At 48.0% G+C, this 25437-nt stretch overlaps 1 protein-coding gene across 1 annotated transcript; it reads right to left on the minus strand.

Moving 5' to 3' along the window:
* Nucleotides 1–1074: 1074 nt before the first annotated feature.
* SSTR2 (somatostatin receptor 2) lies at nt 1075–24833 on the minus strand. Its single transcript, XM_040331006.1, has 2 exons — nt 24459–24833; nt 1075–2931 (listed from the first exon to the last, which is right to left on the minus strand). The coding sequence occupies exon 2, from the start codon at nt 2837–2839 to the stop codon at nt 1724–1726; it is 1116 nt and encodes a 371-aa protein (XP_040186940.1). The 5' UTR covers nt 2840–2931; nt 24459–24833; the 3' UTR covers nt 1075–1723.
* Between the last annotated feature and the right edge of the window lie 604 nt (nt 24834–25437).

The following is a 25437-nucleotide window of genomic DNA, read 5'->3' on the forward strand; positions in this document are numbered from 1 at the left end:
GACTCATGGTTCTACTTCCTTAAAGCTTCCTTTATCATTTCGTAAATACTTTTTTTACTTTAAGAGTTAGAATGCTGCAATAATTGTTGTTTTCGGTTGAAACCTTGAGTTACAGTTGCCCCTTTGAAGGTTACATCTAGTATGATCCACCACCAAAGGTTGGTCCTACCCATGACCCAGGGTTCTACTACCTCAAAGCTTACTTTGTAAACAATGTTTTACTTTATATATTAGAGTCCTTAAATAATTGTTGTTTCCTGTTAATTATTGGGTTGTAGTTGGCCCTTGAATTTTACAACTAGTATGATCCACCACCAAAGGTTGGTCCTACCCATGACCCAGGGTTCTACTACCTCAAAGCTTACTTTTGTAAACAATGTTTTACTTTATATATTAGAGTCCTTAAATAATTGTTGTTTCCTGTTAATCATTGGGTTGTAGTTGGCCCTTGAATTTTACAACTAGTATGATCCACCACCAAAAGGTTGGACCTACCCATGACTCGCATTTCTACTTCCTTAAAGCTTCCTTTAACATTTTGTAAATCATTTTTTACTTTATATATTAGAATCCTTCAAAAAAAATTGTTTTATGGTATACAAAAAATAACTTTATCTTTAACATTCCTGTTGATCCTTGGGTTACAGTTTCCCCTTGCAGGGTTACATCTAGTATGATCCACCACCAAAGATTAGTCCTACCCATGACCCCCGGTTCTACTTCTTTAAAGCTTCCTTTATCATTCTGTAAATACTTTTGTACTTTATGAGTTAGAATGCTTCAATAATTGTTACAGTTGCCCCTTTGCAGGTTACATTTAGTATGATCCACCACCAACAGTTTGGTCTTACCCAAGGACCTTAAAGTGCAATGTGAATTTAGATAAAAGTGCACTTTATGAGAAAGGTTGGCCATTAAATTGACAAAAAGTTGTAAATTCAGTTCCTCTGTGCATCCTTGTCTTCAGATATTGCTAAGAAAACGTTAGGGCAGCCAATTTGTAATCTGTAGTGTTTTGTAATGATGTTTAACGGATAATATAAGTTTGATAAGTAGGGTGGCTTAGGCAACAAAAAGAATAAAAAAATATGAATTTACTTGTCAAACTTTTACAAATGCATCCAAGACTTATAATGGATATGGTACGATGTAGCAGAAAACCTGTAATGGCAGTCACATAAAAGGTGCCTTCATAGGCCCTTGGCGTTGATATAGTTCCAGATTTGCTTGATACCTCTTCTTGGTGAGGAAACGCTCCTTGAATACAAATCCTTTTAATAATGAGTTTCTTTTTTTTTTCTGGATAGCAAAAAGAGAAGGAGTTTAGAAATAAGTTTAAACCCAGAGACCATCTCGGAAAATGTAGAAGAAATCAGCAGAGTTTGAAACATCTCCACTTTGTTGGAGGAGCTAAAGAAGTGGTCTGGCAGTGACTAGTTACCGGGGCCTCAGGGGGCAGGTGCCCCAAGAGAAAACCTTCAGAGCACAGAAATCATTGTAGTCTTTTACTAAAAGAAATGGTTTATAATGATAGCAGTAGTTGGAGGACCACTTGAGGTCCAGACATCTGTGCAGAAATGTCTTTCATAAGACCTTCAAATATGTGTCATTTTGTTCACCCTTCCGACCTTCCAAATTCTCTCTGCTACTAATTACATAACCAAATTAGATGGTTGTAGGTGGAATTATTCAGATATGCAGCTATATTTCCAACTGGACTTGCTTAGATGCTAGTCTGAAGATCTCCATTAAGCAATGTGCGTTGCGTCTCTGTGGTTTCATTCATCCTGGACTTGTCTTGTTTGCTATCGCTTCTGTCGCCCTCATCAATGCCACTGACCCTGTGCAAGCACAAAACATTCTGAAAGCTCTTTTTAAAGTTGTCGGAGAGAAAGGCATACAAGATGGGGTTGGCACAGCTGTTGGCGTAACTCAGAACCACCACAAAGTCCCACATGGCCTTCAGGCCCGGAGTTGGCACAATCAAGAGAGACACGGATGAGACGTTGAAGATATAGAACGGGAGCCAGCAAAAGATGAAAACTGCAACCACGATGGACACCATCCTGGTGACTTTTTTTTCTGACCGCTTCCTCTTGGAGGAACCCACTCTTATTCCTGATGACTTGACTTTGATGATGATGAAGAGATAGCAGAGGCAGATAATACTTAGCGGGACTAGGAACCCGAGTATAAAGGCATAAATTATAAAACCAGTGTACCACGTCGCAGAGTTCCCAGGCCAGATTATGGTGCAGCTACCTCTCCCACGATAGAGCTGAACTCCGGCATAATTCATAATTGGCATGATCACCAGGAGAGAAATGGTCCACACTGCGGCATTGACCATTTTGGCAGTCCTTGGTCTTCTCCATTTGGCTGACTTGATGGGGTGAACCACCGCCAGGTATCGGTCGATGCTCATAACAGTAAGGCAGAAGATGCTGGTGAACTGGTTTATACCGTCCACCGTCATGACAATCCTGCAGATGACTTTGCCAAAAGGCCAATGGACCAATGCTACCTGCATTGCTAGGAAGGGCAAGCCAAGCATGAAGAGTTCATCAGCAATAGCCAAGTTGAGTATGTAGATGTTGGTGATTGTCTTCATCTTGGCGTATCGGAGTATGACGTAGATGACTAGTGTGTTTCCACAGAGTCCCACGACGCACACCACAAAGTAAATGAAGGTGAGGATGGCATTGCTAGTAATGTCATAGTATTGAGTCGTAATGTTCGTGGTGGACATGTTAGTTGTGGTCTCTATGATGTCACCCTGTGACACTGGAGAAAAGTACAGCTCCGTGATGTTTGGCAAGTCTGAGTAATCCTGATCCATCTTGATGTCGCGGAGTGAGGCCCAAAAACACGTTTTTACACGGCGTTCATCGCCTTTCCTCAGCTGTCTTCACAACTTGGTTAGGTACACCCCTGAAACAGAACACAGAGATTATAAGAAGGCCAAACAATCGTCAAACAAGATTTGGTTGACTGTTATACTTGATATACTTTATCTACTGCAATTATTTGACTCTATCTAGGAATTAAAATGATAAGTAAAGGCTAAACACTTATTTTTAGTTTTAGATTGGGGGAGGATAAGACCGTCTTTTAACGATCTACGTCCCTGCTTGTGAGGTCCACTCCCTCTAATGGTCCTGCTGGCCAGACATAAAGTGAGGGGAAATCCAAAATGTTTGACTTGTTACCAACACAAAAGGTGAGGAGGAAATCATTCAATGGGGCAAATGTTTCGGTGACAACCAGGGCCAGATCTAGGGTGGTGCTCGAATGGACTGGATATCTCAGATTTTAGTTGCATCCCCCCTCCAGGTCGCTGAACATGCATCCACTAACACATGAGCCAGCCTGATGGGGGCAATTGATTTAAAGGGGTATTCTGATTGGAACAACCCTTTCACTTCATATTTTTTATTGATCACTGTACTGGACACTAAACAGCGTTAGGGCAGTTAGTGGTAGCCCCCCCCCCCAGTATAGTGTACAGATTTATTTTGCTGATCACCGATTTTAACCACTAACTATCACTAACACACACACCATACACCCAGTGCCGATCCTGACCTCCCTGGGGCCCTAAGCAAAATGACACGTCACATTAAAGTTGAGGGGGGAGGGGGTGTTCTGCTGTCGGAAATTACATCTTACATTAAAGTGAGAGCGGGGGGGTGCTGACTTCTTACCTCTTCTCCCATGCAGCCAGCGAGTTGAGGTGAGGGGCCAAAAATGACTTCTCACCAGGCGGGGGCCTCTAGTAATTTGGGGGGCCCTCCGCAGCTTTGCGGGGCCCTAAGCGGCTTGCATAGTGAGCCTATAGGGCGGATCGGCCCTGCATACACCTCCCTTACTAGAATAGCGTCTGGACAGATCAATATCTTTGATCTGATCAGATCTATACTAGCGTCCCCAGTAGAGTAGTGTTCCCAAAAACGCAGCGTTTATATAAGGCCAGATTCTCGTCCAGCGGCGTATCTCTGCGGTGGCAAAACGTATCCGATTTACGTTACGCCGCCGCAACTTAGAGGGGCAAGTGCTATATTCTCAAAGCACTTGCTCCGTAAGTTGCGGCGGTTTAGTGTAAATCGGCCGGCGTAAGGATCAGGGGGCGTGTTTTATGTAAATGTACTGTGACCCGACGTAATTGACTTTTTTCCCGAACGGCGCATGCGGCGTCCGTGGAATTTCCCAGTGTGCATTGCTCCAAAGTACGCCGCAAGGACGTCATTGGTTTCGACGTGAACGTAAATGACGTCCAGCCACATTCACGGACGACTTACGCAAGCGACGTAACTTTTTCAAATTTCGACGCGGGAACGACGGCCATACTTAACATTGTTACGCCACACTTATGCCACCATATAGCAGGGGCAACTATACGCCGGGAAAAGCCTAACGTAAACGGCGTAACTTCACTGCGTCGGCCGGGCGTACGTTCGGGAATTCGCGTATCTACCTAATTTGCATACTCAACGCGGAATTCAACGGAAGCGCCACCTAGCGGTCAGCTTAAAAATGCAGTTACGATCCGACGGCGTAAGAGACTTACGCCTGTCGGATCTAAGGCCTCGTACACACGACCGAACATGTCCACTGAAACTGGTCCTTCGGACCAGTTTCCGCGGACATGTCCGACCGTGTGTAGGGCCGACCGGACAGTTTTCCGGCCTAGCGGACAGGTTTCCAGCGGACAAATGTTTCTTAGCATGCTAAGAAACATGTCCGCTGGAAGCCTGTCCGTCGGACATGTCTGACGGTCAGTACGACTCATCGGACATGTCTGCTGGCCCGAGAACCCGCGCATGGCGTCGAAGTGATTCGACGCATGCGTGGAAGCATTGAACTTCCAGGTTCGCGCACGTCGCCGCGTCATCGTCGCCGCCACGTCACCGCGTTGTCACTGCGTAATCTGTCCGCTGGGAATTTGGTCTGATGGTGTGTACAGCCATCAGACCAAATGATCCCAGCGGACATGTCCGATGAAAACAGTCCGCAGACCGTTTTCATCGGACATGTCCGCTCGTACGAGGCCTAACAGATATCTATGCGTTACTGATTCTAAGAATCAGGCGCATAGATAAGACCGGCCGGACGCAGAGATACGCCGTCGTATCTCCTCTAAGAATCTGGGCCATAGTGTATATATACAGTATACAGGGCCGGATTAACAATGGGGCTGATGGAGCTGCAGCTCCAGGCCCCTTTCTCAAGATAGGCCCATTTGCCCAAAAAAAAAAAAATATATATATATATATATTTTTTTTTTTTAAGAATTTTTTTTTTTTAAAGATCGAATTTGGGGGGTTGTAGCTCGATGACCAGAGGTCACAGAAACCCCACATTTGGGGGTAGGCAGGGGAAGAGCTACCCCACAACTGGTTAAAATATGGGACAGCTATCATTTATGGTTCCGGAGATACGGGCCTGCTTGCACAGCCTGTCAGAAGCTACATTCAGAGCGGCCAATATAAATACAAGCTGACACACTACAGCAGACTGATAGGATCACAGGGCTTATAATAATTATTTGTATATTACTCATGGTAATTAACCCCTTGCCACCCAGGCCAATTCTGACACTTCTCTACTACATGTAAAAATCATCATTTGTTTTTTGCTAGAAAATGACTCTATGGTGGTCTTTGCACTTTTTATGTTGCAGGGTACAGAGCTGCACGATTCTGGCTAAAATGAGAATTGCAATTTTTTTGCTTAGAAGATAGATCACGATTCTCTCACGATTGTTGCGGCGTAACATCATCTTTCACATTTAAAAAAAAAAAAATGGACTAACTTCACTGTTTTGTTTTTATGGTTTTTATTATTCATTGAAGTGGGAAAATGCAGTGTGACATAACATATTGCAGCAATAGCCATTGTATTCCCTAGAGTCTCTGCTAAAATATATATAATGTTTGGCAGTTCCAAGTAATTTTCTAGCAAATAATATTGCTTTTTAACTTAAGAAACAAGTGTTGGACTTTAAAGCGGGGGTTCACCCTATATAAATTTATTTTTATTTTTTTCCTCTAGCATTAAATTCGGCATAGTAGCGCGAGCTACAGTATGCCTGTCTGTATTTTTTTATCCCGGTACTCACTGTGCTATTGTACATTGAAGATTCCGGGGAATGGGCGTTCCTATGGAGAGAGAAGGTGATTGACGGCCGGCCCTGGCACGTCACGCTTCTCCGGAAATAGCCGAAATAGGCTTGGCTCTTCACGGCGCCTGCGCATAGCCTGTGCGCAGGCGCCGTGAAGAGCCGAGACCTACTCCGGCTGTCTTCAGGGAGCGTGACGTGCCAGAGCCGGCCGTCAATCATCCTCCCTCTCCATAGGCACGCCCATTCCCCGCGGGAGTCGGAATCTTGAATGTACAATAGCACTGTGAGTACGGACATAAAAAAATACAGACAGGCATACTGTAGCTCTCGCTACTATGCCGAATGTAATGCTGCACTGTTGTTAAGAAGGGTGAACCACCGCCTTAAGCGGTTAAATTTAGTTACAATGTTAGTTAGTTACAATGTTTCATTTTGTTTACAAACTTCGCAGACTGCCCAGATTTGTTCTTTACACACAGAAGTGTATCCCTTTGATCTAAGAAGGAAGTGTCAGTTACAATGTTTCCTGTTAAAAACTTGGCAGACTGCCCAGATATTTTCTTTTGACAGCTGAAAGTCTCTCCACTTGTTATATGAAAGAATCAGCAAACTCTGCATTGAAGATCGTCAGGGGGGTTGAATCGAGATCACAATTTTTTTAACGATTAATTGTGCAGCTCTAGCACGGTATTTGCGCAGCAATTTTTCAAACATGTTTTTTTGGAAAAAAATGTTTCATTCATTAAAAAAACAGTTAGTTAGTTAAGTTAGCACAATTTTTTTTTTGGTATCCTAAGCGATGCTTTACATTTTTTTAGGTTACATGTTTAGAGTTACAGAGGAGGTCTAGTACTAGAATTATTGTTCTCGCTCTAACAATCGTGGCGTATGTAACCTGTGTGTATCTGGCTCTGATACTACCAGTGCCTACCCAGCCACTGACTAGTATCTCTCCCCAGCCTGTCCCCACACACCCTCTCACCTGCTGACCTGTGGATGGGGGAATCACTCCTGCAGTGTTATTGTGTTCTGCCAGTGCGTACAATGATCAGTGTTGCTAACTTTAGCTGGCAGCACTGATTGTTTTAAGAAAAAAAAACAGGCTGGTTGTACTCAAGTTGATTAATAGATTGACTTGTGTAAAACCAGCTAGCCCATACATAGATTGACTATGACTGGTCTCTGCATAATTGGCGTAATTTCATTCCATGTATGACCCGCTTAACCACTACTCAGTCCCTAAATATCCTTCCACTCCTGTACATAGTGCTCACTGTCATACTCTCCACACTCCTCTCCTGTACATAGTGCCCACTGTCATACTCTCCACACTTCTCTCCTATACATAGTACCCACTGTCATACCCTACACACTCCTCTCCTGTACATAGTGCCTGCTGTCATACACTTCTCTCCTGTACTTAGTGCCCACTGTCGCACCCTCCACACTCCTCTCCTGTACATACTGCCCACTGTCATACCCTCCACACTCCTCTCCTATACATAGTGTTCACTGTCATACCCTCCACACTCCTCTCCTATACATAGAGCCCACTATCATACCGTCTACATTCCTCTCCTGTACATACTGCCCACTGTCATACCCTCCACACTCCTCTCCTGTACATACTGCCCCATCATACCCTCCACACTTCTCTCTGGTACGTACTACCCTCTGTCATACCCCCTCACTCTTCCTGTACATACTGCCCATTGTCATACCCTTCACACTCCTCTCCTGTACATAGTGCCCACTGTTAGACCCTCCACATTCCTCTCCCTCACCTGCACATACTTCCCACTTATATACCGTCCATACTCCTCCCCTATGTCGCTTACCCACAAAAACAGTTCTTTAAAATTATACTGAATATCCTCAATGTTACCAGCTCTAGAATGGACACACTTTTGTTAGTTCAACTAAAGGAAATATCAGTTCTCATATTTGTTCTGCCCCATTATTAGTACTCATTTAATTTTGTGATTACTACTGTGATGTATAGAGGAACATCGGGGATCTCAGCTACTCTAAATATAGCACTTATATAAAAAAGTGGCCCTGAAAATATTTTTTAAATGTTGGCAACTGTGCACTTAGGCACTGCCCAAGGGCCACCGTCCACTGGGTCAGTAGGGGGCCCCATGAGAGGCTCCTGGGATCCTGTGATAATAAAGCGGTAGTAAACTTTCCTGACATTACTACTTTTTAGAGGCCCTGGGGTAGGTTATGCCACAACGTACAAGTATGCACAGCATATTAGCACATTAGTGTACACTTACATTTTCAGACTGAGCCCTCCAGTGCTGCGATGAATCAGGCGGGGCCCGGGCACTTCCATCTTCACCCGGTCTTCCTTCTGGGTTCTGTGCCTTTGGTCACTTGCCTTGGCCGGGCTGCGTTCATGTCATTCCCACGCATTTATTTATTATTTATTACACCCCATTCACACCGACGCCGGCCGCTCGTGCCGCTGGAGGGGAGAATTCCCATTGCTGTCTGTGAGATGGTTCACATCTCATAGACGCCGTACACCTGCGGCATGAAAAAAAAGTCCCGGACCCTTTTTTTCAGGCGGCATTGGCGTTCGGCCATACAAAGCAATAGGAAGGATTTGTAAAAAAAAAGTTACACTATTCGCGGCAAAATACGCCGCGTACGCGGCGTTACTTGTCGCGGAGGTGTGAATGCAGCCTAAAAGGCCCCACCAAAATCCTCAGCACCAGGCCCATGATGTTCTTAATCTGGCCCTGACAGTATATACCCCTTGGCCTTGCATGATATTCTGAAACATCCAAAATATTTCCTAATAGAGCCAGAGCCTGACACAAAATCAATATTCTGGTCATTTTTAGCTCCGTAGGCAGCTGTCTAGCCGGCCTCCGTATCGGGAAATGAGATTCGGCTCATTAGGAGTCGGCGTTGTCTCCATGAAATGTACTAAAATTGGCGAGCGGCTAATATACGGCCTATAACGTGGAAGAGTAATGCACCTCTCCCCGCTGCTTCTGAGGAATTACGCGGCGGCTCCTCAATAACGCTGGTAATGTGGGTTGTATCCTCCAGGAGACCCGAGTTATACGAGGACGCCCACTAAAAGAAGAAGGACAAGAGAACAACTGGTAGGTTCCTCACATAAAATCAGATTATTTATGGCAACGTTTATATGAAATACTGGGCACAGTACTTATGTTGTGCATACTTTAATGGGTTTTTACAAAAGCATGTAGATCAGAAGCAATAAAAGCAACAAAGTATGTTAGTGAGGAATAAATACAATGTGATAATAGGTCTGGCGGCAGGTAGGGGGAGGGAGAGTGCGCTAAAAGCTTGCATTTAAATGTAGTTCAGTGAGCTGCTAAAAGCTCTCACTTTGGTAAAAAAAAAAAATAATCCTTTTATCAACTAAGTAGGTGGAGATGAGAGAACGGGTTTCGGAGTGTTCGTGAAATTCCTCTTCCAGCGATTGTGGAGCTCCAAGTCCCGGATGAATGGCAGGAACGTTTGGCCCCCAGCCGATGCAATAAAGCAGGGGTCTCAAACTGGCCGACCCTCCGGCTGTTTGCGAAACTATCTATGTGACCGATTCATAAGAATCAGTTACGCATAGATCTACCTTAGATCCGACAGGTGTAAGTGACTTACACCGTCGGATCCTAGGCTGCAATCTTCCGCTGTCCACTAGGTGGCGCTTTGTGTTTTACTCGCGACGAATATGCAAATGAGGAGATACGCCGATTCAGAAACGAACGCCCGCCTGTCGATTTTTTTTTACGTCATTTGCGTTCGGCTTTTTCCGGTGGATAGTTACCCCTGCTATATGAGGGGTAGCTACTGTTAAGTATTACCGTCGTTCCCGCGCCGAGTTTCAAATTTTTACGTCGTTTGCGTAAGTCGGTCGCGAATACGGATGGCCGGAATTTACGTTGCTGCCAAAAACAATGACGTCCTAGCGACGTCATTTGGAGCATGCGCACTGGTAAATATCGCCGGCGGCGCATGCGCAGTTAAATCGGCGCGGGGACGCGCCTGATTTAAATTGTACACTCCCCCTAGCCGCGGAATTTGAATTCCGCCGGGGGAGTTACGATCCGCCGGCGCAAGTTTGGAGGTAAGTGCTTTGTGAATACTGCACTAGCCTTGCAAAATTGCGCTGGCGGATCGTAAATCACATAGATTACGCGGATCTAAAGATCCGCTAATCTATGTGAATCTAGCCCATTGTGTTTTGAGAGATTGTTACATACAATATATCAACAAAAGTAAGCACACCCCTCACATTTTTGTTAATACAGTGGAACCTCGGATTACGAGTATAATCCGTTCCAGGAGAATGATCGTAATCCAAAGCACTCGCATATCAAAGCGAGTTTCCCCATAGAAGTCAATGGAAACTAAAATTATTTGTTCTGCATTGACTTCAATGACATGCAATACCGCATGTGGCCAGAGGTGGGGGGGGGGGCGCCGGAGGTTGCATTTGATGGGCGCTGGTGAGGCTGCATTTGATGGGCGCTGGTGAGGTTGCATTTGATGGGCACTGGTGTGGTTGCATTTGATGGGCGCTGGTGAGGCTGCATTTGATGGGCGCTGGTGACGCTGCATTTGATGGGCACTGGTGACGCTGCATTTGATGGGCGCTGGTGAGGCTGCATTGATGGGTGCTGGTGAGGCTGCATTGATGGGTGATGGTGAGGCTGCATTTGATTGGTGCTGGTGAGGCTGCATTGATGGGCGCTAGTGAGGCTGTATTGATGGGCGCTGGTGGGGCTGCATTGATGAGCACAGGTGAGGCTCCATTTGATGGGCGCTGGTGAGGCTGTATTGATGGGCGCTGGTGAGGCTGCATTTGATGTGTGTTTCATTAAAAAGGTGGGGTATACATGGACATGACAAATAGGGTGGAGTCAGGGGTGGAGCCAAAATGAGGTTTCGCCCCGGGTTTCAAAATTCCTTGCATCAGCCCTAGCTGTGTGTTGGGTTATTTTGAGGGGACGGCATATGTACACCGTTATACAAGCTGTACACTCACTACACGACATTGTAGATACAAAGGTCTGGATTCACAAAGAGTTACGCCGGCGTATCAGCCGACTGAACTCGGAATCTGCGCCCTCGTAAGTTTAAGTGTATGCTCAAACTGTCGTATCTTAGGGTGCAATTTTTCCGCTGGCCGCTAGGTGGCGCTTCCGTTGATTTCGGCGTAGAATATGTAAATGACTAGATATGCCGATTCACGAACGTACGCTTGCCCGTCGCAGTAAAGATACGCCGTTTCCGTAATAGGTACGCAGGCGTGGCCTAGCCAATGTTAAGTATGGCCGTCGTTCCCGCGTCGAAATTTGAAAATTTTACGTCGTTTGCGTAAGTCGTCCGTGAATGGGGCTGGACGTAATTTACGTTCACGTCGAAACCAATACGTCCTTGTGGCGTACTTTGGAGCAATGCACACTGGCATATGTACACGGACGGCGCATGCGCCGTTCGTAAAAAAACGTCAATCACGTCGGGTCACCAATCATTTACATAAAACACGCCCCCCTCATCCTCATTTGAATTAGGCGCGCTTACGCCGGCCCCATTTACGCCACGCCGCCGTAAGTTAGGAGGCAATACAGCACTTGCCTCTCTGACTTAAGGCGGCGTAGCGTAAATATGATACGATACGCCGCCGTAAAAATGCACAGATCTACGTGAATCCAGACCAAAGTGTCTTTTCTTCAGTGTTGTCACATGAAAAGATACAAGAAAAGATTTACAGAAACATGAGGGGTGTACTTACTTTTGTGAGATACTGTATTTGTTAGATTGTAACGCATTCGGAGGATTTTATTTATTGTTGCATCATCACATAAGCACAGCACAAGTTCATTTCTTTGTAGATGTAAGTCGCTGTGTTTTGAGATAGTGTTACACATTTGTTACATTGTTACACATTTGGATGATTTTTGTTGTTATCACAGAAGTGCAGCACAATTGTATATAATCCTCGCTGTGTCGCTTTGCACCGGGAATAAATCCTCCTCTTCATGTTAATTCTTTGCTTCGGACGGACAATTTCCCGGCGGGTGAAAACGCAGATTGGCTCATTAATAACGAGGGGCGGTCTCTGGACAAGGAGTTTAATGAAGAAATATAAATGATGGGGGGGGGGGGGCGTCTCCCCCTCCCGGAAGGAACGGCTCCTCCCAGCTGGAGAAAAATCCATTCTGAGCGCAAATTTCTAAATCGCATTGAATGTCGGTAAGGCCTCGTTCCTCGCTCACACAGGCGTGCTACAGTCAGTGTACCAGTGTTGCCAACCGTGCGTATTTTTACAGACAGTTCATAAAAACAGGCACTTTTTTCCCCCCGTTCATAAATGTCCGTGGTTGCGGGAATGTGCCAGTAAAAATAGCTGAGATCGGTTCGGCTTGGAACTGCGCATGGAGATTGGAGGCTGGGGGTGATGGTGGCTGTGGTGGCACCACAGAGGGGAATGGAGGCAGGGGGCAATGGAGGCAGGGAGTGATTGGAGGCAGGGGGTGTTGGTGGCACAGCAGAGGGGCATGGAGGCAGGGGATGTTGGTCGCACCGCAGAGGGGGATGGTGGCACCGCAGAGGGGGATGGAGGCAGGGGGGTGATTGAAAGCAGGGGGTTATTGGAGGCAGGGGGTGATGGTGGCTGCTGTGGCACCGCAGAGGGGGGTGGAGGCAGGGGGTGTTGGTGGCACAGCAGAGGGGGATGGAGGCAGGGGGCAATGGAGGCAGGGGGAGATTGGAGGCAGGGTGCAATGGAGGCAGGGGGTGATTGGAGGCAGGGGGTGATGGTGGCTGCGGTGGCACCGCAGAGGGGGGGTGGAGGCAGGGGGCAATGGAGGCAGGGGGTGATAGGAGGCAGGGGGTGTTGGTGGCACAGCAGAGGGGGGTGGAGGCAGGGGGTAATGGAGGCAGAGGGTGATTGGAGGCAGGGGGTGATTGGAAGCAGGGGGTGATTGGAGGCAGGGGGTGATTGGAGGCAGGGGGTGATGGTGGCTGTGGTGACACCGCAGTGGGGAATGGAGGCAGGGGTGTTCGTGGCACAGCAGAGGGGGATGGAGGCAGGGGGGAATGGAGGCAGGGGGAGATTGGAGGCAGGGGATGTTGATGGCACCGCAGAGGGGGATGGTGGCACCGCAGAGGGTGGGGGATGGAGACAGGGGTTGTTGGTGGCACCGCAGAGGGGGATGGAGGCAGGGGGAGATTGGAGGCAGAGGGAGATTGGAGGCAGGGGGAGATTGTGGCACCGCAGAGGGGGGTGAAGACAGGGGGTAATGGTGGCAGGGGGTGATTCGAGGCAGGGGATGTTGGTGGCACCGCAGGGGGGATGGTGGCACCGCAGAGGGGGATGGAGGCAGGGGACGATGGAGGCAGGGGGTGATTGGAGGCTGGGGGCTTGGTGGAGATTGGAGGCAGGGGGAGATTGGAGGCAGGGAAGGATTGTGACACCGCAGAGGGGGGGGGGGGGAAGGCAGGAGGTGTTGGTGGCAGAGGGGGGTGAAGGCAGGGGGTGTTGGTGGCAGAGGGGGATGGAGGCAGGGGGTGTTGGTGGCAGAGGGGGATGGAGGCAGGGGGTGTTGGTGGCAGAGGGGGATGGAGGCAGGGGGTGTTGGTGGCAGAGGGGGATGGAGGCAGGGGGTGTTGGTTGCAGAGGGGGGTGAAGGCAGGGGGTGTTGGTGGCAGAGGGGGATGGAGGCAGGGGGTGATGTGACTAAATAATTTGCCTTTATTATATCGAAAATAACAAAAATATGTTTTTTTACCTTAAATCACATTGCTATTTGCCTAGCGGACTTGTTTGTAGCCTAAATACAGAAATTTGCACCTAAAAATTGTATTTAGTAACTTTTGTGAAATGCCAGTAAAAACATAAATTTCGGGCGTCGTGCCAGTAAATTTCAATCTGGTAGATTGGCAACACTGCAGTGTACATCCATGTGAGGGCCGTATTTGCCCACATGGGTATGTGCAGGTGCAGTGCCAGGATGAGGTCATCTATGGCAAACTGCGACCCCCCCAAGATGTAAGAGCATTGCGTGTCAGCAAAAATCCCCCCCCCCCCCCCCGAAAATGAAAACTGAGCGCTAATCTACATTCTTACCCCCTAAGAATTAATTCCCCCCCCCATAGAAAATCAATCCACCCCATTGCTGACATCCCCCCTCCCAGCACAAGTCTTTGCCCCCATCAGTTCTCCTCCACAGATCCGGATGAAGGTAATGACCCACAATGCCGATCCAACCCAGATCCATATCCATCCAATGGGGTCTCCATCCCACCCCCCGACCCTTTCCTGCCCAGGCTGGTGTCAGACCACTAAGTGGAAGAATTGCGCACACCGCGGTCTGTTTACATCTCTATCATTTCATTAGAGGCTGAGCAGACGAACATTCCAGGTAGATGTCATCTGGCTTTCGCCAAAACCATTTGTCTTCCCTGAAATCTATTTGTCAGGCCTGTCAACGGGGAGGAGGATGAAGCGAGGATGAAGCGAGGATGAAGCTCTGTTTACCATCTATAGAAGCAGACGGTGCGCCTCGCTCATCACATCACATCACCAGGCCACATCCAGTGTGAAAATCCGATTGGAGCTTCAGGTTGGTCTCCTGGGCTTTGTAGTTCCACAGGGGTCATGGATATAGTTATATAGGATGAAGAACCACGCATGTTCATTGGGTTCAATACTTCCATTTGTGTTTGTTGGGTCATTGGTAAAAAATAAAATAAAAAATTGCCTACTTGTAGTCTCCACCAGGGGGCATATGTGACAGGTGACAACACAGGAGCACAATTGGGAGAGAGGGACAGAGCGTTGTCACCCTATACCAAGAAGTGTCTGAACAAAACCCTTATGGCGGGATCACCACAGGTTATTTCAAGGATGCAGATTTCAAAGTTACCGGTAAATACATTTTTTGAAGTTACATTTGCTTTGCTTTCTGCGACACATTTCCTTCACTGTAGGGGCTCCTCCTGGTGGTCATCTGTATGTAGACAGTGCAATCAACACATTTGTGAACTAACGCCTAAACAGGAAACCTGTATACTGACCAACCTTATGACCCCCCGGATCCTGAGACACTGGGCCGTATTCAAGTAGATTTGCGCATTTATTACGGAGGCGCAGGGCAACGATTTTGCCCTGCGCCCCCAATATTTTTTTGCGCTGCCCTCGATTCACGGAGCAGAAGCTCCGTAAATTGCGCGGGCGCGCCGGCAAAATGCGCAAGCACGCGCATTTTAAATGATCCCGTAGGGGGCGGGAATCATTTAAATTAGGCGCGTTCCCGCGCCGATCGTAGAGCGCATGCTCCGTCGGGAAACTTTCCCGACGTGCATTGCGGCAAATGACGTCGCCATTCACGAATCACTTACGCAAACTACGTAAAATTCTAATTTCGTGACGCGGGAACGACGGGTATACGTAACATTGGCTGCCCCTGCTAATAGCAGGGGCAGCCTTACGCAAAAACCGCCGTACGGAAACAACGTAAATTGCGTACGCAGGGCTCGCGCAACGTTGTGAATCGGTGTTAGTATGCAATTTGCATACTATACGCTGAGCACAACGGGAGCGCCACCTAGCGGCCATCGCAAGAATGCAGCCTAAGATATGCGGGCATAAGAGCCTTATGCCGCGCAGATCTTAGGCTGCAGTCGGCGTAACGAGGTTCCTGAGTCAGGAGCATTCGTTACGCCGGGGCAAGTAAGCAATTTCGCTGTGTAACCTATGGTTACACAGGCGCAATTGCTTCTTGAATCTACCCCACTGTTAACCCCCCCCCCCCGCAAACGGCGCGTATTTCGTCAGGGGTGGGTACACCCAAGTCACGTCGACTTTACAGGTTGGCCCCACCCAGACCGCCACCTCTGAATCAGCAAGGACCACCCACCCGTGAGCCCAATTGCTGCAACGAATGCATGTGCAGTGTTACTCAAATAAAGTTCATTCTGCGATTCCAGGACAGAGCCCAGGACACATCATTGGCAGCACAGAGGGTCAAGACGCGGGACTGTCCCGGCCAGTCCAGGACTGTCACTCTCTAATCACCATAGATAGATTCCTGCATTGTATGAATCTAACTATGGTCACTGCTGTCACCCCCTATTCAGGTGTCCGGCCCCTTTTCGGGCACCGGGCACCTGAATTACAGCGGTTGGGGTGTTTTTTGGAAGCACCTGATTAGAGCCTTTTGCTCTAATAGGCGTCCAAAAAAGTGAGAAGCGGGCGCAACGCTGTGCGTTCCTTCTTACTCGGCTTAATGTTAGAAATCAGGTTGCCGGGTCTGTTACCAGTTTCCTGATTGGCTGAAACATCAGGCACTGTGATTGGGCACCTATCAGGCGTCCAATCATAGGAGAGGAGGACAGGAGAAGACGCATTGGAGGGGAGAAGACACCGCTGCTCGCCGTCACCTGCTGACCCACCGAGACAGGGTAACTGCCGGGCAGATGGCGAGGGGGCGGGAGGGTCACAGTGGCAGCATAGGATGGCGCAGTGGGAGCATTGGGAGCATTTGATGGCACAGTGGCAGCATTGGGAGCATAGGATGGCACAGTGGGAGCATTTGATGGCACAGTGACATCATTGCAAGGCACAATGGCTGCGTTTGATGGGCACAGTGGCTGAGTTTGATGGCACAGTGGCTGAGTTTGATGGCACAGTGGCGGTATTTGATGGGCACAGGGGCTGCGTTTGATGGCACAGTGAGGCTGCAATTGATGTTTTTTTTTGTTTGCTCTGGGGCCATGGGGCCCTATATATTCCACTGGCACCAACAATGCGGCCCTATATCTTCCACTGGCACCAACGATTGGACATTATGGGCCAGATTCACAAAGAGATACGACGGTGTATCTACAGATCGTAAACTGGTCCTATCTATGCGCCTGATTCATAGAATCAGTTACGCATAGATAGGGCTAAGATCTGACAGTGTTACACTGTGTTACACTGTCGGATCTTTTTTTCAATTTAAAAATTACGATAAATAATATGTAAATCAGCGAGATACGCAAATTCATGAACGTACGCGGACCCGACGCAGTCTTCTTACGACGTTTCCGTAGCGGCGTACCCGTCGTATACTTACCCCTGCTTTCATCAGGCGCAGCCAATGTTAAGTATAGCCGACGTTCCCGCGTCGAATTTAAATTTTTTAACGTCGTTTGCGTAAGTCGTTCTCGAATACGGACGGACGTCGTTTACGTAAGCGTCGCAACCACTGACGTCCTAGCGCCTGATTTAAATAGTACACTCCCCTAGCCGCGGAATTTGAATTCCGCCGGGGGATTTAGGATCCGCCGTCGCAAGTTTGGAGGTAAGTTGTTTGTGAATTAGCCACTTGCCTCCTAAACTTGCGGGAGCGGATCTTAATTCACGTAGAACGAGCGGATCTATAGATCCGCTGCGCTACGTGAATCTGGCCCCATATCTCCCACTGGCACCAACAATGGGGCCCTATATCTTCCACTGGCACCAACGATTGGGCATTACATCTCCCACTGGCACCAACGATGGGGCTATATTCCTCCCACTGGCACCAACGATGTTGCACTATATCTCTCACGTGCACCTCTAAGTGTAGCAATAAGTTGCTAAATGTTGTACCTTCATTAAATATAAACATATTGCTACAGTTAGAGGCTCCTCTCTTCTCTTTTATACTCCGTTGTGACATGACGCTACTTGTATATCAAGACATCGCTTGTATATCGAGTCAAAATTTATAAAAAAATGTTGCTTGTCTTGCAAAACGCTCTCAAACCAAGTTACTCTCAAACCGAGGTTTTACTGTACGCTATTACAAAATATTTTACCATAGTACACCAAAATATAAAGTACTAGTTCATCAGATGCATAAATAGTGCTCCAACATATAAAATGAAAGCGTCCAAATAAAGTTGGAAAAAAAAATGTAACCCAGGAAAGAGAATCACTGACCACCTCTAGCACGTGCGTAAAAGATCTCGGGAGCAGCTTAGCAGATAACCATGACCCTCTGGTTCGGTGCGGTCATAGTAAACATGTGCGCAATCACAAGGTTCCTCTAAGCAGCTGCCAAACTCTCGATATCAAAAGCTCCAAGGTGCTTCGCAAGGTCTCTCCGTCATAGAGAGATAATGATAGGATACGGGAAAAAGAAGACCCACACCTGGTGTAAAATCCAGGATAAAAGAGACTTTTGCAACAATTGAATTCAGATGTTACGGCTGTCCTCAGACGTGGTGGCAGCATTCGTTTTCTTTCTTCAAGCCAAGCACGTGTTCTCATCCAAAAATCACACTCTTAAAGCAGGTGTAGTACTGGACCATAGAACAAGGGAATTTTGGCGCCGTGATGGAGGAACCACCGTGTGCACCCGGGTTCGCCTTCCTCGGTTACACGCCCATTTCTCCTGGGGCAACGGCAGTCGGTGAGCCGGTTATGTGGTGGAGGATCGGTAAGAGACTAGGGGGAAGACAGGAGAGTATGACCCCCCTCAGAGTTCCACAACAATCGCCACAATAGTCACAACAATCGTGGAACTCTGAGGGGGGGGGGGGTCACATCCAAAACACAACCTGGTTAGAATGGTGCCAATCTGGGTAACAAGCAACGATTCAACTCACCCAGTTGTCCATGGCCACAAGGCAACTTTAACAAGTGACAGAATGAATATGACCATTCATAACTGGATAGTGTAGGTATTGGGCACTTGCGAGTTTGGGAAAGATGCCCTCCAGGTCTGTACCCCCTCTAATTACTATTGCTAGCTAAAATAATCTTTGTGTGCCACCACAGCCAATGTCTCCAACTTCTTGAGCACCACCACAGCCAATGTCTCCAACTTCTTGAGCACCACCACAGCCAAGGTCCCCAACTTCTTGAGCACTACCACAGCCAATGTCTCCAACTTCTTGAGCACCACCACAGCCAATGTCCCCATCTTCTTGAGCACCACCACAGCCAAAGCCCCCAACTTCTTGAGCACCACCACAGCCAATGTCCCCAACTTCTTGAGCACCGCCACAGCCAATGCCACCAACTTCTTGAGCACCGCCACAGCCAATGCCCCCAACTTCTTGAGCACCGCCACAGCCAATGCCCCCAACTTCTTGAGCACCACCACAGCCAATGCCCCCAACTTCTTGAGCTCCACCACAGCCAAAACCCCCAACTTCTTGAGCGCCACCACAGCCAATGCCCCCAACTTCTTGAGCACCACCACAGCCAATGTCCCCAACTTCTTGAACACCACCACAGCCAATGTCCCCAACTTCTTGAGCACCACCGCAGCCAATGCCACCAACTTCTTGAGCACCACCACAGCCAATGTCCCCAACTTCTTGAGCACCACCACAGCCAAAGCCCCCCAACTTCTTGAGCACCACCACAGCCAATGTCACCAACTTCTTGAGCACCACCAGAGCCAATGTCCCCAACTTCTTGAGCACCACCACAGCCAAAGCCCCCAACTTCTTGAGCACCACCACAGCCAATGCCACCAACTTCTTGAGCACCACCACAGCCAATGTCCCAAACTTCTTGAACACCACCACAGCCAATGTCCCCAACTTCTTGAGCACCACCACAGCCAATGTCCCCAACTTCTTGAGCACCGCCACAGCCAATGCCCCCAACTTCTTGAGCACCACCACAGCCAATGTCCCCAACTTTTTTTCAGCGGTACATCTGAAGCACCACTTTCAACATAAAGTTGGCTTCAAAAGACATTCCATAACATTAGACTAAATCACTTTGACTGGCCATCTGTCGACAACTAAGCATATCACATCCAAAACACAACGTGACTTTAACTGTGGATGGTGACCAGTTTTTTACAAGTGACGGAGTGAATTTGAGCATTGGCATTCGGGTAGTGTAGGGATGACCAATAAGGAGCATCACATTCAAAACACAACTTGGTTTGACAGTGGATGGTGCCGTGAATCAAGGATCTATTCAAGTCATACAAGATGCCCATGGCCACAAAGCAGTTTTACAAGTGACGTAATTAATATGAGCGTTAATAATCAGGACACCCTTAGCTAAGTACCATGGCCAAATGTGAGAATGTGAAAGATGCCCTAAGGAAACCCCCTCCCCCACTCCCTCCATTAACTACAACCCTAGCTAAAATAATCTTTGAGCATCACCACAGACAATGGCCCGGATTCACAAAGCACTTACGCCGACGTATCTTGAGATACGCCGCGTAAATATAAATATGCACCGTCGTATCTATGCGCCGTGCCGACAAAACTAGATACGCCTGAAAATAGGCTTCATCCGACCGACGTCACTTTCCTACGCCGGCGTATCGTGGGCGCATATTTATGCTGGCCGCAAGGGGCGCTCCCATTGATTTTAATCAATATGCAAATGAGGGAGATCCGCCGATTCACAAACGTAGTTGCGCCCGGCGCATAATATACGCGCTTTGCGTAAGTCGTACGTCCGGCGTAAAGTTATTCCCCATATAGGAGGCGCAAGTCATGCAAAGGTATGAACCAGGGAAAACAGCCGTCGTATTTTACGTCGTTTACATAGTACGTGAATATGGCTGGGCGTAGGTTACGATCACGTCGTAGGCAGTGATTGGACGTATCTTAGGCAGTTGTTTCGACGTGATTCTGAGCATGCGCACTGGGATGCGTCCAGGCACAACCTAATCCCCCCATGCACTAGTGCCACCCAGTGTATCATCCAGTGTACAGAAGTGTGCAGGGGGAATGGGACCTGAGGGAAAGGGGGCCCACTGTGCCCTGTCACGCACTACATACCCAGATTAATCCATATCTCTCTTACCCCATCCTCTCTCTCTCTCTCTCTGACCCCCTTCACCCTCTCTCTCTCACCCCCATTACCCCCTCTCTCTTACCCCCCTCACCCTCTCTCTCTCACCCCCTTACCCCTCTCTCTCTTACCTCCCTCACCCTCTCTCTCTCTCACCCCTCACCCTCTCCTCTCTCTCTTACTCCCCCTCACTCTCTTTCTCACCCCCCTCTTTCTTACCTCCCCTTACCCCTCTCTCTCTCTCGCACCCCTCTCTTACCTCCTCTCTCTTTCTCTGACCCCCCATCTCTCTCACCCCTCTCTCTCACACCCCCTTATTTTCCCTTTACCCCCTCTCTCTCCCCTCTGACCAATTCTGCCATAAGATTTATATATATATACAGCACACATACCCACACGCATATGTTTGAGTTGTGGGGGGCACACCCTAATGCAATAGGCTGGGCACACCTATGATTGTGAGAATAAGAAAGATGCCCTAAGGAACCAATCTCTCTTGCCCCTCCAACCCCATAAACTCTAACCCTAGCTAAAATAATCTTTGTGCATCACCACAGACAATGTCTCCAACTTCTTTCAACATTACATGAGTAGCACCAACTTAGTATCCACTTCCAATATCAGGTTGGCTTCAAACGATGGGGATGCCCAATGAGTACTTGTGGAATGTGGACCCCTCAGGGTCCAATGCCTGTTGCCCACCCCTATTAGAATCCCTAACTAAAATAATCTTTGAGCACCACCACCACAGCCAAAGCATCCTTCTTCTTTCAATGGCACACGTGTAACACCAACTTTGTATCTACTTCCAACACAAGGTAGGTTGCAAATCAATTTCCAGAATATTAGAAGAAGATATGTTTGACTGATCACCTGTTGAAAACTGGAAGCATCACATCCAAAGCACAACTCAGACAATTTTTGCAAATGATAGAATAAATCATTGATCATTGATATTAAGGTAGTGTAGGGGCGCTCAATGAGCACTTGCAAGTACGGGAAAGATGCCTTCAAGGTTTAGTCCCTCTTACCCCCTCCTATTAATACCCCTCGCTAAAATAATCCTTGAGCACCCCCACAACCAAGGTCTCCAACTTCTTTCAATGGTATATGTGTAATGTAACACCAACTTGGTGCCCACTCCCAACACAAGGTAGGTGACAAATGGTTATTCAGAATAGTAGAAGATATATTTGACTGATCACCTGTTGAAAACTGGAAGCATTACATCCAACGCTTAGTGTAGGACGCTCAATGAGCACTTGCAAGTATGGGAAAGATGCCCTCAAGGTCTAGATCTACTAATAATAGTAGAGCCAACTTGGTGGCCACTTCCAATGAAAGGTTGGCTGCAAACGATTTCCCAGATTACTTGGTTATCCCTATGATAGAAGCCAAGCCACCCAGTTGTCTATGACCACCAGACAGTCTTTGCAATCGACAGAAAAAATGTGAGCATTGATAAACGGTTAGCGTAGGGACGCCCAATGAGCACTAGCAAGCGTCGCAAAAGTGTCTGCAGTCAAGATTACAAACGTTCCCTTTTCTCTATGGAATAGTAGAAGGATTCTTCCTTGGGGTAAGAATCCTTCCACTTTTCCATGCATCAGAGCCCAGCGTTTCAAGAAAAGTCACCACGGATTTGCGACTTTGATGGAGATATATCATCTGCCTTCATGAGAGCGTCGCCTTAAGCATTTTACCAAATCATATTTTTTTAATGATGAGCATCTGTTGACATGTTGATTTCTGCGTCCCAAACATATTGCACCGGTCTCCCTGCTTTCCTCCAACACGTCCTCCGGCCGTAATCGGCGACCTCTGCTACCCGCGTTTTAAGGTCTCCCAGGCAGCCTTTCACATCTAATGATTCCACAACACTGACTGCCAGAAAACAAATAAATAAATAAATAAATAAAAGCTCCTTTTTCTTGCTACCGGTCATTAAAGTCACCGATAAGATGACTTCAAGTCGCAATTTACTTTGAACAAATAAGCTTTTCCAGGCAAACTGCCCAGATTGATGCCATCCAGCTTTCTATATTGAGTTCCTATAGTAATGTGTCTGGAAAGCCCCCTTTGCCCACAAAAGCTGGAAGTTTATGACTCAATTTACATGATGCAGTTTTTGGCTTTGAGCATTTTCATTACCAACCGCACACTTACCATTTAGAAGTGATAACATTTTGCGAGGATCCCTACCCTGATCACATCCCTTTGCCAATAATACCCCCCATCCTATCCAACCACGTTCCTCTGCCACTAATACCCCCCACCCTACCCCAACCATGTTCCTCTGCCACTAATACCCACCACCACCCTCCCCTGACCACATCCCTTGTCCCTCTGCCACTAATACCCCCCACCACCCAACCCCGACCACGTCCCTCTGCCACTAATACCCCCCACCACCCTTCCCCGACCACGTCCCTCTTCCACTAATACCCCCACCACCCAACCCTGACCACTTCCCTCTGCCACTAATACCACCCTACCCCGACCACGTCCCTCTGCCACTAATACCCCCCCACCCTACCCCAACCACGTTCCTCTGCCACTAATACCCCCCACCACCCAACCCCAACCACGTCCCTCTGCCACTAATACCCCCCACCACCCTACCCGAACCCTGTCCCTCTGCCACTAATACCCCCCACCACCCTACCCTGACCACCTCCCTCTGCCACTAATACCCCCCACCACCCAACCCTGACCACTTCCCTCTGCCACTAATACCCCCCACCACCCTACCCCAACCATGTCCCTCTGCCACTAATACCCCCCCACCACCCAACCCTCGACCACATCCCTCTGCCACTAATACCCCCCCACCACCCAACCCCGACCACGTCCCCCTGCCACTAATACCCCCCACCACCCAACCCTCGACCACGTCCCTCTGCCACTAATACCCCCCCACCACCCAACCCTCGACCACATCCCTCTGCCACTAATCCCCCCCCACCACCCAACCCCGACCACGTCCCTCTGCCACTAATACCCCCCACCACCCAACCCTCGACCATGTCCCTCTGCCACTAATACCCCCCCCCCCCCCCCGCCACCCTACCCCAACCACATTGAACAAATAAGCTTTTCGAGGCAAACTGCCCAGATTGATGCATCCAGCTTTCTATATTGAGTTCCTATAGTAATGTGTCTGGAAAGCCACCGTTGCCCACAAAAGCTGGAAGTTTATGACTCAATTTACGTGATGCAGTTTTTGGCTTTGAGCATTTTCATTACCAACCGCACACTTACCATTTAGAAGTGATAACATTTGCGAGGATCCAGAAAATGCATGTGTAATAAAATTCAAATAAGGTCATTGGGAAAGCAGAATATTTATGCGGGTGTCACCGCCTTGCGCTTTAAGGACAACATGCAAATCTGTGTTCCAACTAATGAAAATTTTGGCCATCTAAATGTTGAATGCGTAAAAATAAAAAAAACGCAGCAGCTGCAATAAATGTGTTTTTTTTGCATTTTATGTAATTAGGGTAGGATGGTAGTTTGTAGGGGAACCAAAACAGGTGCACTTACCTGGGCACAGGAGCTGAAGTTTTAGGAGGAGACTGTCTCTCCAACCCTGGAAGTCAAAACGTCCAGCATGGCTAAGTTTTTCACCTGCAGGAAATCCGCATGGGATGCAATGTAATCTGCAGCAGAGTGTCAGAGAACATTGGGGGAGAGTGGGGATGTGATAGAGAACGGTCCTTGTCTGTGTTTGTACAGGGACTCCTCCTCAGGCTGGTCCTCAGCTGCACACCTCTGAGCTGTGTCTGCTCAGGCTGAAGCTCCTCTTCCATCTGAGCTGCTTGTGCAGCAACCAGAGAGGAGTACAAGCTCAGTTCCTCCTGCTCACCCACAGGGGGCGCTCTTCTCCAACTAGAGCTCTGCAAAGATGGAGACAGCATCACTTAGTCTCTTAATTCACTCTTTCTTCTTCTTCTCACCATCTGTTTCTATCTCTCTTTCTTTCCCTCTCATTTCTCTTTTTTCACCTCTTCCCTTTCTTTTGCTTTTTTTCACTCCTCTGTACTCCCCATCTTTTCTCCTCTGTAGGCTCTTTCTCTCTCCCTTTTTCTCTCCTCTGTACTCCCCATCTTTTCTTCTCTGTTGCCTCTTTCTCTCTCCTTTTTTTCCCCTCTGTACTCCCCATCTTTTCTTCTCTGTTGCCTCTTTCTCTCTCCTTTTTTTCCCTCTGTACTCCCCATCTTTTCTTCTCTGTTATCTCATTTTCTCCCCCCCCCCCTGTACTCCCCATCTTTTCTTCTCTGTTGCCTCTTTCTCCCCCCCCCTGTACTCCCCATCTTTTCTTCTCTGTTGCCTCTTTCTCCCCCCCCCCCTGTACTCCCCATCTTTTCTTCTCTGTTGCTTCTTTCTCTCTCTCCCCCCCCCTCTGTACTCCCCATCTTTTCTTCTCTGTTGCCTCTTTCTCCCCCCCCCCCTGTACTCCCCATCTTTTCTTCTCTGTTGCTTCTTTCTCTCTCTTCCCCCCCTCTGTACTTCCCATCTTTTC

Source organism: Rana temporaria, chromosome 12, assembly GCF_905171775.1.
Source record: "Rana temporaria chromosome 12, aRanTem1.1, whole genome shotgun sequence".
NCBI classification, from domain to species: Eukaryota; Metazoa; Chordata; class Amphibia; order Anura; family Ranidae; genus Rana; species Rana temporaria.

Coding starts and splice junctions, on each gene's coding strand:
- SSTR2 (XM_040331006.1), bottom strand. CDS start 2,839: ATGGATCAGGATTACTCAGACTTGCCAAACATCACGGAGCTGTACTTT.